Source organism: Electrophorus electricus, chromosome 2 (assembly GCF_013358815.1).
Source record: "Electrophorus electricus isolate fEleEle1 chromosome 2, fEleEle1.pri, whole genome shotgun sequence".
NCBI classification, from domain to species: domain Eukaryota; kingdom Metazoa; phylum Chordata; class Actinopteri; order Gymnotiformes; family Gymnotidae; genus Electrophorus; species Electrophorus electricus.
Window position 1 is genome coordinate 14,907,630 of NC_049536.1, and position 14,772 is coordinate 14,922,401.

A 14,772-nucleotide genomic window follows, 5' to 3' on the forward strand; every position below is an offset into this window, starting at 1 on the left:
TGTTTCTTAATGAAATTCCACATTAACCATGGCTGTTTTCTTAAAGGCTTTGGTCTTGCCTTCAACCTCCAGCCAGCACTGACCATGATTGGGAAGTACTTTTATAAGAAGCGGCCCATTGCTAATGGATTTGCCATGGCAGGCAGCCCTGTGTTTCTGAGCACACTCGCTCCTCTAAACCAGTACCTCATTAATGCTTTTGGATGGAGGGGCAGTTTCCTCATTCTTGGGGGGCTCCTGCTCAATTGCTGTGTGGCTGGATCCCTCATGAGACCTCTCCCTCAGCCCGAGAAGACCACAGAGAAAGACAAGGACACCACCATCCCTGTAGCCACAAAGACGGAAAAGCTCACAGCCTGGCAGACAGTCAACAAATACTTGGACCTGTCCCTCTTCAAGCACCGAGGGTTCCTCATCTACCTGTCTGGTAACGTGATCATGTTCATTGGCTTCTTCGCACCCATCGTTTTCCTCTCACCATACGCCAAGGACAATGGTATAGATGAATACTCAGCAGCCTTGCTGCTCTCCATCCTGGCCTTCGTGGACATGTTTGCACGGCCTTCCATGGGCCTAGTGGCAAACTCTCGCTGGGTGCGCCCTAAGATCCAGTATTTTTTCAGCTTTGCGGTGTTCTACAATGGAGTGTGCCACATTCTATGCCCGCTGGCTCAGAACTACATGGGCATGGTGCTGTATGCCATCTTTTTTGGATTCGCGTTTGGCATGGTGAGTGCAGTGCTGTTCGAGACTCTCATGGATCTGGTTGGGGCTCAGAGGTTCTCCAGCGCTGTGGGCCTCACTACCATTGTGGAGTGTTGCCCTGTTCTTATTGGACCACCATTGGCAGGTAAGAAACATGGGACATGGTCATACTTTGCTAATATTTTAATGCTCGTAGCTCTCCCTAGGGCTTGGCACATTGGGAAAGTGGCTTCAGTGTTATTCAGTTCTTTTGATACAATACCGAATTCATCATTTGAAAATCACTGACTTTTGAGTTTTAAGAAATTTAAGTTTAGACATTCAAGAGGCAGATCAATACTACTGACCCACTTACAAAGAATCTAGCTACTATAGTAACCCTGTATGACTGCTCTTTATTCAGAAATCAACATGTAATCTTGCATGCAAGTAATGTGGTTAAATGACATGTCCTCCAACTGCTGCCTCGCAGGGAAACTAGTCGATGTCACAGGGAACTACAAGTACTTGTACATCTGCTGTGGCTCAGTGGTGATCTTTGCCAGCATCTGGCTCTTCATTGGCAACTTCATCAACTACCGGCTGCTGGAACAGGAACGAAAGCAGGAGGATCAGTATAAACCAGCTGAGACGGATGACCTGGAGAGAGACCGGGTGTTGGTGGGAGTGGAAGCCAGCACAGATGCGGAGGCCAGCGAAGAGCTTTGCGGGAATGGAGAAGGTGCCATGCAGAGGGAGACTCACATTTAGACTTCCTCCAAAACAAGTGCAGACACCTGGCTTTATCAGGTGAAGACACCCTCACAGCAGGTTACATGAAGCAACACACAACTGCCAAAGCATGTCACAGCTCCTGAGAGGGCTTGATAGGAAAGCCAGGGCTGTAATATACTAGTATTTAGGTGAGTAAAACAAGACATGCCTCGGTGGAATTTTGATGTGAAGACAGGAGTTGGTTTTGAAACTTAAGTTTGAGAAAACCCCCCCCAAAACAACATATCTAGTTTGTTAGTCTGTATTATCAATGACAGTGAAGAAAAACAAGTAAAGTCTACTAACAACCATGGCCTCATTTCTTAAAAGTGTCATAGTGTTAAGATCTTAAATGAGAGAGAGTGTTCAGTGTAACAATCACTCTAAAGGTGATCGTGTTACGATGCTTTTGGGAATCCCAGCCCAATTTGATAAGGATATATACAATTTTTTAGTATTAATGTTTCACCTCAGGAACTGGTCATGTAAGCTACTCTTACAACCATGACAAAGTTTCAGATAAACAGAAGTGGCTCTGCAGAGGACTTAGACAGTCCTTGTGAGCCCTGTGTTTAGCTTGTGTCACCTGCGACACATTAACTACCCACTGCTGCAAATTGCACGCCCATATCTGCTGCGCTATAATTTATAATCTATCTGAATTACTAGTGTCACATGGATGAATGTGTATCATTATGTTTATGGTATTACAAATGGCCTTATAACATATTATTGACCAAAATGTTACTAAAAATGCATATTACTGGTGATCATGGTCACTTTTTAAGCAGGAATAAATGTGCAAAACAAGTTTATTTATAAATTATGCATTGCCTTAAGTGTAAAGATTGTAACTAACATAACTAACTCCCACAAACACAGATACAATATAGCTATCTTCCTAATCGAGTATATTGATGCACATACCAATCAGTTTGTTAGGTGTTAAGAAATGATAAGAAGTTTTAAAGTTTTATTGGTGCATCTGGGAATTATTTGATGTATTACACTTCATAACTAATCCATGCAATGCAATTCATTTTACTATACACGAATGATATCATTTTTGCTTTGTGAGTGTTTGTAAGATGTAAGAGCATAAACCCTATATAAGAGCATAAACCCTATATAAGAGCATAAAGCCTATATAAGCAAGATTAGTCAAAAGTATGTAATCTAATTCTATTACCAATGTGTTAATTATATTCTACTATATAACTGCTCATGTGATGTGGTAGCAATGCGTACCTGTCCATGTAATGAACTCACACACATGCACATGTTTTTAATAAGTGTATCCATAGCCATAACTATATGGTGTAGGTTTTCATAAACTATGCATGTCTGCTGTTATCTTGCTGTTTTTGTGCTTTTTGCACCACATGGGGTCAGTAAAGGCAAAATTACTGAAAGGTGAATGAAAAAAATGAATCTGTAATATGTATAAATCTCTAAGAAAGAAAAACTATACTAAAAAGACCACACCTGTGAGTAAATAGATAATGAGGCTATTCTTTGTCAGATTTGCATTGCTATATTACTTTGTTTATGATAACCAGGATAGGATACAGAATACATTACATAACATAACATAACAACATAACAGGACTTTATGGGGTGCACGGCACTAATGTAAGTTTATTCAGTAACTCATTCACATTGGTACAGGTTCAGATTGACATTTCTATTTATGCTCCAGCCAAATGCTGGAGGTCAAGTGGACACATGAAAGTACACCACATGTCCACATGAATTTGACTAAACAACACTGCCTCCTATAGACTGGACTATCCAAACCGATTGCAATTGCCACTAATGTTTGTGAGTTATAGATATTCTCTTTGTCACGTGAGGAGGTAAAGCAGGATGCGGGGACAAACCGTGTTGCACACAACGAACGTTTATTGTGACACAAAAGACGACTATGTGGTTAGCAGGCTAACCGGGTTTAAACATCGACAACACCTATACTCAGACACAAGATTTATATGCATACTAACGACACAATAAGGAGCAGGTGTGAAACACAGGGAGGGCTTGACCATAAGGAGGAACACACACACACACACACACACACACACACACAGGGAGGCGTTTGGGGGTGGGGCCGTACCGTGACACTATGATTTTAGTTGAATTTCTTCTCACGTGGCAGTAGAGTTAGTATAATATTTAAGCATATACTATTATAATAGTCACAACATATTTTCATTTTATTTTCCATATTAGCTAGTTTATTTGTATCTCTGAATTTTGCCATGGTAAATAAGTGCCAATAAATTCAAGCAGCATAGTTCTAACTACTAACTACTATCTAACTACTATCTAACTACTAACTAGTAGTAATAATTAGTAGTTATTAATTAGTAATAATTAATATCCTGTTTATGATGTATCTTGTACTCTGACGGGCCCACCATGCTTTCACTTCAACACGGAGGTCAGTGGTGTGAGTGGCTATAAAGAAAATGAGTGTTCTTAGTGCAACAGTGCTATGGTAAACTCCGTTCTGAAGGTCACTTGCAGTTCATTATTATTGCTAAGCATTGTGTTAATCATACCGCACTGTGTTAATCATATACTTTGATTAGTTGGTTCAATGGCCTACACATATTGTCACTGATTTTAGGAAGATGTCTATAAGTCTGTATTTTGCAAAGTTTTATAAATTTGAATGAAGTCTTTTATTTCATGAAAAGTCAAACAAATTAGGAATAAAAGCATATGTGTTCCACTTTAGTGGAATATACATATTTCTGGTTATGTCTGCTCTAGTGAATTGTGCATATTTCTTTGACCTAATATTTTTAGTTAAAGGACTAAAATATATTCATATTCAAACTACTTAAAAATTAGTTTGAAAATATATGATTTTGATATTTAGATAACACCACCAGCCTTATGAGATGGAATAAGACACCTATATAATAACCTATATGCTGTCTATGTAATGTTTTTTGTTTTAAAATGGGTAATTTTTTAAAATAATTTTTTATTTCTATACATTATTTTTCTACAGACAGTTAAAACAATTTGAAAGAAAACAATAACAATAAAATAAAAATAAGGGATACTGGTAAAAAAAAATTGTACATAATTTTACCATCTTTGGTAGATTGTACCAACATGTGCCATGCTATTGTTATCAAACTTTGTGTGTCTGTGAAGGCTATAGTGTAATATTTACTGATATTTCTGTTTAATATTGTTGACATTAAACTGCAGTGCATCTGGAAAGATACAAAATCCTCCAACTGTGTGACTGTATTTGCGAGCATAGTGGAAAAGTTGTAACATCTGTTACCTGTTTTACATGTCTTTGTTACCATTCAGATTTGATTAAACTAGGTTCATGTACCTTCCATGAAAGATAATTAAAAATAATTATCATTACTTGCCAAAAATAAATGTCAATGACTTAGTCTGCAATTGTGCCTTATACAAATACAATAGGTACTATTAGCACCCTACTAAATTCAAGGGAAAAATTGGTTAGCCTGCCATGCAAAATTTATTAGCCTACATTAATGGCCAAGTTCAAAGCTCTAAACAGGATATGATATTAGGTTACATTCTCTCTCACTGAGATGAAAATACTTGTTTGTTTTTTGACACGTGCGACCCCCTCCATGTCATAGTATGCATCAATAGGCAGCTCCTTGCTAATGGTAGATTAGCAAAATGCTGGATCTGTTAACTTTTACTAGGGCCTTAACTATAATCTTATATAACAATTGATTAAAGTGACAGTTTTACCCCCAAACACCAGTGGAATGCAACTATCTAAGCAAGTCAATACCTTTCATGTTTTGGAGGCATTATCACAGACTAAGAATGTGTAGAGGGCATCATTCTTTTCAAAGATTAGAATATTATCTTCAACTTAATAATGTTTCTTAGTGCCTTCACTGTTTGACAGGTAGTCAAGCTATAAACACTCTACGAGGTCCTTAAATCATGTTGTAATGATTGTGACTGCTTTGTCCATCGGTTGACCACCTCCCATTAGTTAATTATTAGGTTTCTTTTTTTGCTAATACATCTAGAAGTGCAAAACAGCAACATTTTACTAATCTGAATACTTTCCTTCATCAGTAAACGTTTTCTGTAGAAGTGACCAAAAATGAACAGAAGGTATCGGAGTGCTTGTCAGAAACTATTTTTTGCCCAATGTTAAAATGTCATGACAACCTGTGACTGTGCAAATGCATCCACTACCTCTGCAAATCAATTCTGGGGAGAGACACGGATAAACCCTTATGCAAATGAGGTTGCATTTCTGGTAAACAGTTCAATAAAGTCAAGACATCTAAATACTGGTGTCTGCCCACTTTTTCTGTGTCTGTCTTCTGCAATATTAGCATTATAATGTAAGACTGCTGTTATGCATTTTGGTTTTCAAATACTATCCTAAGGATGACATGGAAACAGATTAGTCATTGATTTCACCTCTCGCGGCAGAGCAAAGTTACCTGAGGATGTCCACAGTACTGAAAAAGTCCTTTCTGCTTCATCACAGATGATGCAAAAGCTTCTTATGAGCTGAGTTAGTGTTAGTGTTAAGCGGTAGCATATTGGTTTAAATGCTTGTCAACATTTAACTTAATGACTTCAAACAAGTTTGGATTCATTCTCTAATATGATGAAAATGATAAAATTCTGTAGACAAACATTTCTCTTTCAGAACACTTCAAAACATTTCAAAATATTTCACTGTGTCAACAGAAAATATATTAGCTACAAATTTTCAACATTCTCAATGAATGTCAAAAAGATTTCTAAATTTAGGGCACTAATCATCCAAATATTGTAGCAGATACACTTTCTTTTGAACATATCTTCATGTAAAGCATTGAGTAGAATCCTTTAATAGTAATTATAATGAACTTGATCAATAAATATGAAAACAAAAACAAGAAAAATAAACCTTGATAATGCTAAGAATAATCAAATTTCTGTTTATTTTCTCCATAAGATGTCTTTGCTTTATACCATCCAAACATGATATGCCTGAGGACAATCCAGGCTCTCATCCATTAACTGTATTGACCAAAAGGTTCCTTGACTCCTTTAGTAAGATGTCTTCTACACCCTCCACTTTTATAGAGCTTCATTATACTGATGCAGCAGACTTCTTCCTTGTCCAGATCCAGAAAGTCAGCCAATGAATCAAGTGTATATAATGTGTGGAATATACAGGGAGTGAGGTAATAAAAAAGTGTATACAGGAAAATAAGTTTAAACATTGAATTAGAAATATTAATACCATAAAACATAAAGGATCATAGAGATTCTCTATCCTTATAAAATGATCTGTGTACAGAGCAGGGGCCTCTGTAGAAGCCTCTGCAGGCTTCTGCAAAAGATTTTGGGTAGGTACAGTAGACCAGTAGACCTCTTTGTAAGGCCCATCATCTCTCCACCAAGTTTAGGATGGTACAAAAAAACAACCTTATGTAAGATTAAGTCTTTTTTTTAATTTTATTTATTTTTGAAGTAATTGTACCAAAGAAGTAATGATACCAAGCTCCAACTGGTATTGAATATCAATTTGCATGTATTGAATAATGTATGGTTTGTATATAATGGATTTGGATTTCAAACACTAGTATGTAAAAGTAGGTGGGGTGATTACATAATCCTAAAAACTGTGTAAAAATTCTTTGTGTGATTGTCAGACATTCTCTGGAGGTTGCCTCAATAATGTTTCTTAACATTGACCAGCTATAAAGAACGGAACCAGCTATTCTCTTCAACTAATTCTGAAGTCTGAATTTTTATTTTGGAATGAAATAGAAATGATTAGCATATAGAAGAAATTAGGAATGACAGGAGGATTCAGTATCAGAGGCAGTGGGAGGACCAACGTGGGAGGACCAACGTGTCAGAACCAGTGTCAGGACCAATGGGAGGCTCATCAAGACAAAAATTGTCAGAGTAAAAATAAGGTATTGTAATAATAAGTCTTTCATTCTCATCTTACTGGATAGCTTCTACAAATTGCATCATCAAATCCATCAAGACTAACATAATGATCTCCATGTCCTTCAGCAATGCATACAACAATTAACAATTGTCAGTTGTCACATTAGCCACCAAAAGAAGTGGTTGCATCGATACCTATTGTTGACAACCATACACTGAATATAAAACATATGTTCGTTGAAGAGTTATATGGTCACCAAATGTACTATCTTGTGCTATATTCTGCTTGTAGTCACTCCATGTACCTTCCACATAATGAGAAAGTGGTGTGCTATTTAGTGACGCATCAGATCTTCCACAATTTCTACCTGATTGATGCTGCAGATTGGTTAATTCCTACTGAGGCCAATTGGATGGCCATGGCAGCAAATTAACAACTGCCATCTAGTACAGGGTCCGTTGAAATCTGTAGACCAAATTATTCAAACAACTCTAGCCTGTGTCCATAAGGCTGCAACAGCTTGAGTAGAGGTTGTTTTGCTGCAGATTTGGAGCACTGATTCTCTTGATGTCTTATAACACTGACACTGACATCTGACACTGAAAACCACATCTGTTTATGGGGAACACCTGGCATCTGAAATTGTACTTTGTATTTTCTCAGTTCTATATTTGTATTCACCACTGTGCCAGGTAATACAATCTGATGATTTGCTAATTTATGCCTTTATGTCAGTGTTCTATACTCAGACTAAGATTTTGTTCCTAACTTTGTTAATTGAAGGTGGATCATCCCTTCCCCATAGATTTTTTGTCTAATGCAAGCACATTTTATTTCAGATGGCAGTACCCTGTAGTTCTCTGCTTGGTTTTAATTCTCAACATCTAACAATGGCAAGGTAAACAAGTTGGTTACACTGTTTCTTCTTCTTCCCCATAAGACTTGAAAAAGAGACTTCCAATTCAAAACTTCTTTTGGATCCTCGTTCATAACTTCGAAATGGCCCCAGAGGGGCCACAGAGAAGATTGGCCCCCAACCATTCAGAAAGATCATACAGGATCTTCTTTGTGTGACTTGCAGTGACGCTGGTTCTCGCTCATCCATCTTTCTGCCTTGCCATGACTCTGAGGATGACATGGATAGTTCTGAATTATTTTGATTTTTATAGACTTCACAAGCTTCTCTACAGCACTTAATTATTTTCCTTGATGATGCTGCTCTAAGCCATATATATCTACAAAAGACATCAGTTTCAGTCAGGATCTACTTGTTTTGTGGTTTTGTGATGTCTAACAGTCAATTTCCCCATGTATAGCAGATCTACTTTTTGGCTTTGATGAGTTTGGAATTGGCTTGTTTCCAAATTTTGTCTTTTGTGGTTGGCAGCACTTACACCTGTCCAGTATTTCCTGCACATTGACTGTACTGACATCAGAATATTGCACCCTCAGATGGACATTTACTTTCCTTGCACCACAACCTTTTGTCTCAATACTCCATCTCAGAATTGATTTCAGTGCTGGTTTCTTAGCAAACAATTTTCTTATGCATGCCCATCCTAAACATTCTATTCTAAATGCACAGAGATGCCTATTTCTCGACACGTGGCAAAGGGCAGTGCATTGGGTTTTGATCTTTTAGCCACAGGAGCATGAAAGTCTCCTTTCAGTATTTTCAGTATGACATCATAGGTCTCCCATGTCATAGCCTGTTGTCTATAACCCTTATAACCCCAATGGGAACTGTCACAGCATGGCCCCCTCCCACTAAACTCCCCATGTTAGTTTAATGTCTTGTGTGTGTGTGTTCGTTGCCTCACCCCTCCCATGTGTCACACCTGTCTCTTGTTATCTCCATCGTTAACATGTGTATTTAAGGTCCTGTTATTGTTATTGTTATTCCTTGTCCGTGTATGACCCTGTGTTTCACATGCTTCTCCTGTTGACTGTAATTGTGCTATTCACTGTGTTTCACCATTTATTGTGTTTTGTTTGCTAGTGTAATGTTGTTCTTCCCGTTTTTGTTTCATTCTTTTTTAGTGATAATAAACGTCTTTGTTGTTTTTACAACGGCTCGTCTCTACATCCTGCCTAACCTCTCACCATTGGCAGAAATTATACTACAAGCAGTCTCATATTTCTTGACCTGCAAAATGTTACTGCACTGGTAAAAGCTTGCAAACTTGTATAGTTGGATAGACTAACATAAACTGAGCTGCAGTTGATTTTCAGTCACAAACAATATATTTGAATGTTTACTGTTTATTGCTACACATTAAAAGACTACAAAAAAACTTTGATGGAGAAATGGTTAACCTAACATCTCCATAAAAGTTCTCTGAGAGTCAATTTTATTACAATTTTAACATTTTCATATCTAAAAGGTGATTAAAACATGAGTTGGATGAATCCAAACACAAACATGATTAAAAGAGTCAATTGAGTGTGTTATTACCATATGCATTCAAGTTATTACATTCTTATTCAATTTTGTTATTCAATTTATAATACAATTAACAGCATAATGAGGATTTTATTACATTATCCGCAGTTTATTACATTGTTTTATACCATTTTTGTTCTTACATTAAATGCAGATATTACATTGTGCATTACATTATGAGTTGCAAAAGGGCCAAATCTAAATCATTCATACCAGTGGCACACCCATAATCACATTAGTGTTAACAACACACTGTTAACAACACATTGTTAAAACGCTGATTATGAGGTTTAAAGGAAGGGGCCTAGTCTTTTCCTCTATGAACAGACCTCAGACCTATAACATGGCACTGCTGTTGTACAGTTTTATATGAGTCAGGTACGTCTCACCTATACCTGATTTTGCAAGTATTCCATGTTTTCCATACTACCCATTAAAAAGTTAACCTCAAGAAGTCAGTAAACTAAGTTTAACGTAATGTCATTGTAAGCATATGCTGTATGTTCCAAAGTATATACAATTAAAACTATACAAGGACTGTTGTTGCAGTATCTAGATCTATCCTTGTTGTGGGGTCACTCACTACAAGCTTGATGCAAACAGGGGTTCCCATATCTAGGAGACTAATGTAAACTGAGTAAGCCAATGATCGGTGTGAAAACCTAAGTTCAGAGCAGCTAGATCTTGAAAAACCAAACCAACAAAACAATCACAAAAACAAGCCCTGTCAGAAAACCAGAAGCAGGGGTAGAACCATGACAGGTAGGATTGCAAAGGCGGCACATAACCAGCACACTACAGAGGCAGCATGAAAAAGCTACCTGGGAAAATTGTGCTGACATGCAGAAAAAGGGAAAGAAACTAAACCTGCTCAAAGTGGCTTTCCAAACTAAGGAAGTAGAAGGCAAAGAAAGACAAGAAGAAACCACTGAAGGCTAGAGGAATCCTCAAGGGATGAGAAATCTCAAATCAAAGAACTTTGAGGGGCAAGGGAGAAAATTAAGACCCAAGAGACAGAACTTAAGGTCTCTTCCTTAAATACTAGCTTTGTCTTTTGCCAGAACAATGAACAAAGACTGTATGAAGTATGTGAACTGTTCTTAAGTAGGCAGGAGCACACATGTGGCTAATTGCCCCGATTACCCTGTGATCACCTGATTGCCCCTGTGGCTCCCTCTGGTGACTAAAGGCAGACTAGCAGATGACCCAATATATATATGTCTGTGCATGTTTCTCTGTGTGTGTATAATATAAATATATATATGGTTGGATTATCCCAACTCCCAGGCCTTTGCTAGAGTGAGCGGGAAAAAAAGATGTATTTGACAATCTAAAGAAACCAATACAGCAGACAGCAGCTGTGATGTAACCAAACCAGTTTGTTCCAACAATCAGCAAATGGTCCTTAACTTGAAAGAAGCCCATGCCCTGCTGAGTGCGAATCTTTAGGAGAGTGATTTTTAGTATGCAGGGAGCCAGCTATGGCACTGTACAGGGAGCCTACGCTTGGTGACCAGGCAGTGCAGGAGCAGTTTGATGTGTCTCTTCATGCCACCCGGGACTGCAGAGCCTAGAGCAACAAGCTGCTCCAGCGCACTAACAAGCCTTGCATTAACCTCCTTTATTCATGTAGCATGATCGCGTGATTTTGCCCGCCTGTCTGTGGGGAACTACTGGGCCTTTCTGCTGGTGCACCAGACACTTCCGGAGTCCTGGAATGAGCCTTCAGGACAGCTGGTGCCATCGTTTGACACAGCTATCTAATGCAGTGCTGCTGCAAGCTAAAGTTAACATTTTCAGTTAATTTATTATACAGCTACGCCTGACAGAAATCTTTGTTTATTACATACATGATAATGCAGCAAAGACATGAGTACTGTTGTACTGTATGCAGGGATGTTATAATAACCTATATTCTGTATCCTCTATCAGCTATGTGAAGATTTATTTGGTGATGTGCTTGAGTAGTAAAAACATTTTAAGGCACAGAGAATGAATAGACGATAATGAAGTCATCAGGCAGAGGGAGCTCTTCTCTTTCTGATCTCTTCCAAGTGATTCCTTATTCTTTCAAAAAAAAATGAAATGGCCTAAAACACCCCGCACCCCACCCCCGCCTTAATCTTGAGAATCAACAATCCTGTAGGTCCATCATAAATATTCTGGCAAAACAAATGTTAAGATTTTTATAATATTTTGTTAGTTACCCTGCAAGAGTTTGTATTTTGTTAAAGTGATAGATATTATAATTGTTATTATTCAGTGAATATTTTATTAGCTATTGGTTTTGGCAAGACCTTAATGACAAAGTATTGATTATTACCAGTAAGTCAGCAATTCAAAAACAGAGCCAGACATTCTCTGCTCTGTTTCAGAGATGTACACCCAAATCAAACTTCTGATACATGGGAGGTACCAAGACTGTCTCCTTGTATTGTTTAAAAGTTACAATCCCATTGCTTTATTGTACTGTTAGCATTTACCTGGCCTTAAATCATAAGGAACTTCATTCTACTTTGTTGCAGGCTTGTTTAATAACAATGAAAACGTTCTTGCCTGGCCGCTCTGTGACCTGTGTAAATGGACTTGGATCGAACTCGTCTCGCTACCATGATCAGCAGGACACCACAGACCACTGCCTGCTGAAGTAATGCATGGAATATTTATTAAGGACTAGGAAGATATGTTTAAATGGGCTGTTCCCGAAATGTTTGCACCTGATGTCCATCCTGTCTTTTACTGTGTCCTGGTATCAAGAATCATTTTATTTCCAATTCAGCCCCCACTTACATGGTTGTTAACAAAGAAACCTATGCTAATATCTAAGCTAAAGAAAGAAATAGTGGTGATAACGCATATCTGACTCCACTGGCTAAAACTAACCACAGTGCATTCCCAGTCAGAATTTTATCACCACTTATATCATGATTTTGCAAATTCTATCTATAGAAAACATTTAGCATTCCCCTCAGTACTGCAAACAAAGCATTATGGATGTGTCATCTCAAGGTAAACTCAGTATTTCGGGAACTGATGTTGTTCAACAGTGCTTTGATCTGGCAACCTGGCCCCATTTGTAGTGATAATAGACATTCGCCCTTACACAGCTTTTTTTCAGCTTAGAACATACAACAAACTATATGGTATACACTTTAATTTGGCAAACTATGATAACCTAGTCATAAGCCACATACAGCATATTTATATAATAAAGTTATATAATAATTCTAATCTTGCAATTAATATCCAGATATAATGACAACAATATAGGAAAAGCATGTTTTTAATTAGTGCAATTTCTTGTGTAGTTATTGCGATTTAAATTTTGTTCTGCTTTCAAATAGGCTGAATAAGACTTGTTCATTATGGAAACAATATTGTTATATAAGTTAGATGGTCTGATACCCAACTGGACCTTTGTCAATTTTGCCACTAAAACAAACAAACAAACTATTTGTGCTATTTATTTAGCACATACCTTATTCACATATGATTTATTTATGCCTGTGACCAGAGCATGTTTACATTTGTTCTGCTAAGCCCAGCCAGACAGCAAAAAATAAAGTACAAGGTTGGAAGAGAGGCAAATTCCCCATGACCAAAGCCCGTGGCAGGGTGTCTTGTTAGGACTGTCGCCTCAGGATGTGTGCTAGAATCTGGAGGTGCACAAGCACAGAAGGTGAAGTGACATGGAGAGGAGAGGAAAATGCATGCTCTCTGATTCTCTCTCTCTCTCTCTCTCTCTCTCTCTCTCTCTCTCTCTCATTGAGATGTATACATGATATGTCTACTGGCCTAAATAGCACTGAATATCAAATATGCTCCTTGGAGAAAGAGCCTGGGCAGAAAACTCTTTCAGAATATCAGAACACAAAGATAAAGCTTCCTTCTGCAAATGGTTATAGTGCAGTGCAAAACCATGAATTGAAAAAACCTCCTAGGTGGAATAGAATAATATTAATGAATAGAATAGAATAATAATAATGAAATACATTTTTTTCATAGCATACACTCATTTATTTTATATATTTTATTGTTTATATATTTGAATATTATTGCAATAATTACCCCAGCTTTTATGGATGAAAAGACCTTTTTTTTTTTTTGATTAATTGGATTACTGAACTGTAAAGACTTGCAATTCTTCACACTGATGAAAAATCAGAAGTATTAATAATACTTTACCTGACATTCATTAATATCAGACTGAAGATATGATCACTTCTGCTCTGTAGTGAGGCAACTGGTATGGAAGACAGTAATTGACGAGAGGTGACCACCTTTGTGCGGCTGCACGCACACACACGCTCCTACATAAACTCACACACATGCACATACACAAATTCTCTCTCTCTCTCTCTCTCTCTCTCTCTCTCTCTCTCTCTCTCTCTCTCTCTCTCTCACACACACACACACTCACACACATGCACACCTACCCACACACACACACTCATGGGATACAGTTTTTTCCATGCAGTAATTATGGATTCTGCATCTGAGAACACATAACACATTGACTAATAGGACTAATAATGGCCTTCCTTTCGATCTGACACTCTCCTTTCCCCTTTATCTTCCCCCCATTGTGAACCACACAACATGGTGTCTGAACCGTCAAAGAGAAACTGCAGTGCACCATTCAAATGTCATCAACAGCTGATGCTGGCTTGGTGAAATATGATGCCTACATCTGAGATGACCTGTCAAATCAAACAACAAACAAAATTCAAAGGACTACTGAAAGTGAATGAGGATTGAATGTAATGACTAGAAATTATATATGCATCCTCTTAGTCTCTTTGGCAAGATAAACTGTCAAAAAACTAGCAGTCTAATTTGGTTACTCTACTACCTTGTACTCTGAGCAAGAGGACACACTGAGGGCTTAGGGATTTGCTGCACCCTCCAATCACCCTTAAGGTTAATATTGATGAGAAATTAATAG

The 14,772-nt window shown here is 37.7% G+C and overlaps 1 protein-coding gene across 2 annotated transcripts in view; it reads left to right on the forward strand.

Moving 5' to 3' along the window:
* The window catches only part of zgc:165507 (monocarboxylate transporter 2), a 28,401-nt gene extending 19,004 nt beyond the window's left edge, over positions 1-9,397 (forward strand). The window contains exons 4-6 of one of the 2 annotated variants that reach the window (XM_035523693.1): positions 47-850; positions 1,178-1,494; positions 8,325-9,397. In XM_035523693.1, the coding sequence (XP_035379586.1) occupies positions 47-850; positions 1,178-1,455 (1,082 nt within the window). In that variant the 3' untranslated portion in view covers positions 1,456-1,494; positions 8,325-9,397. Of the gene's footprint in view, positions 1-46; positions 851-1,177; positions 5,773-8,324 lie in introns of those variants that run through there. The other variant, XM_027023001.2, reaches the window with a different exon arrangement.
* Positions 9,398-14,772: the final 5,375 nt, after the last annotated feature.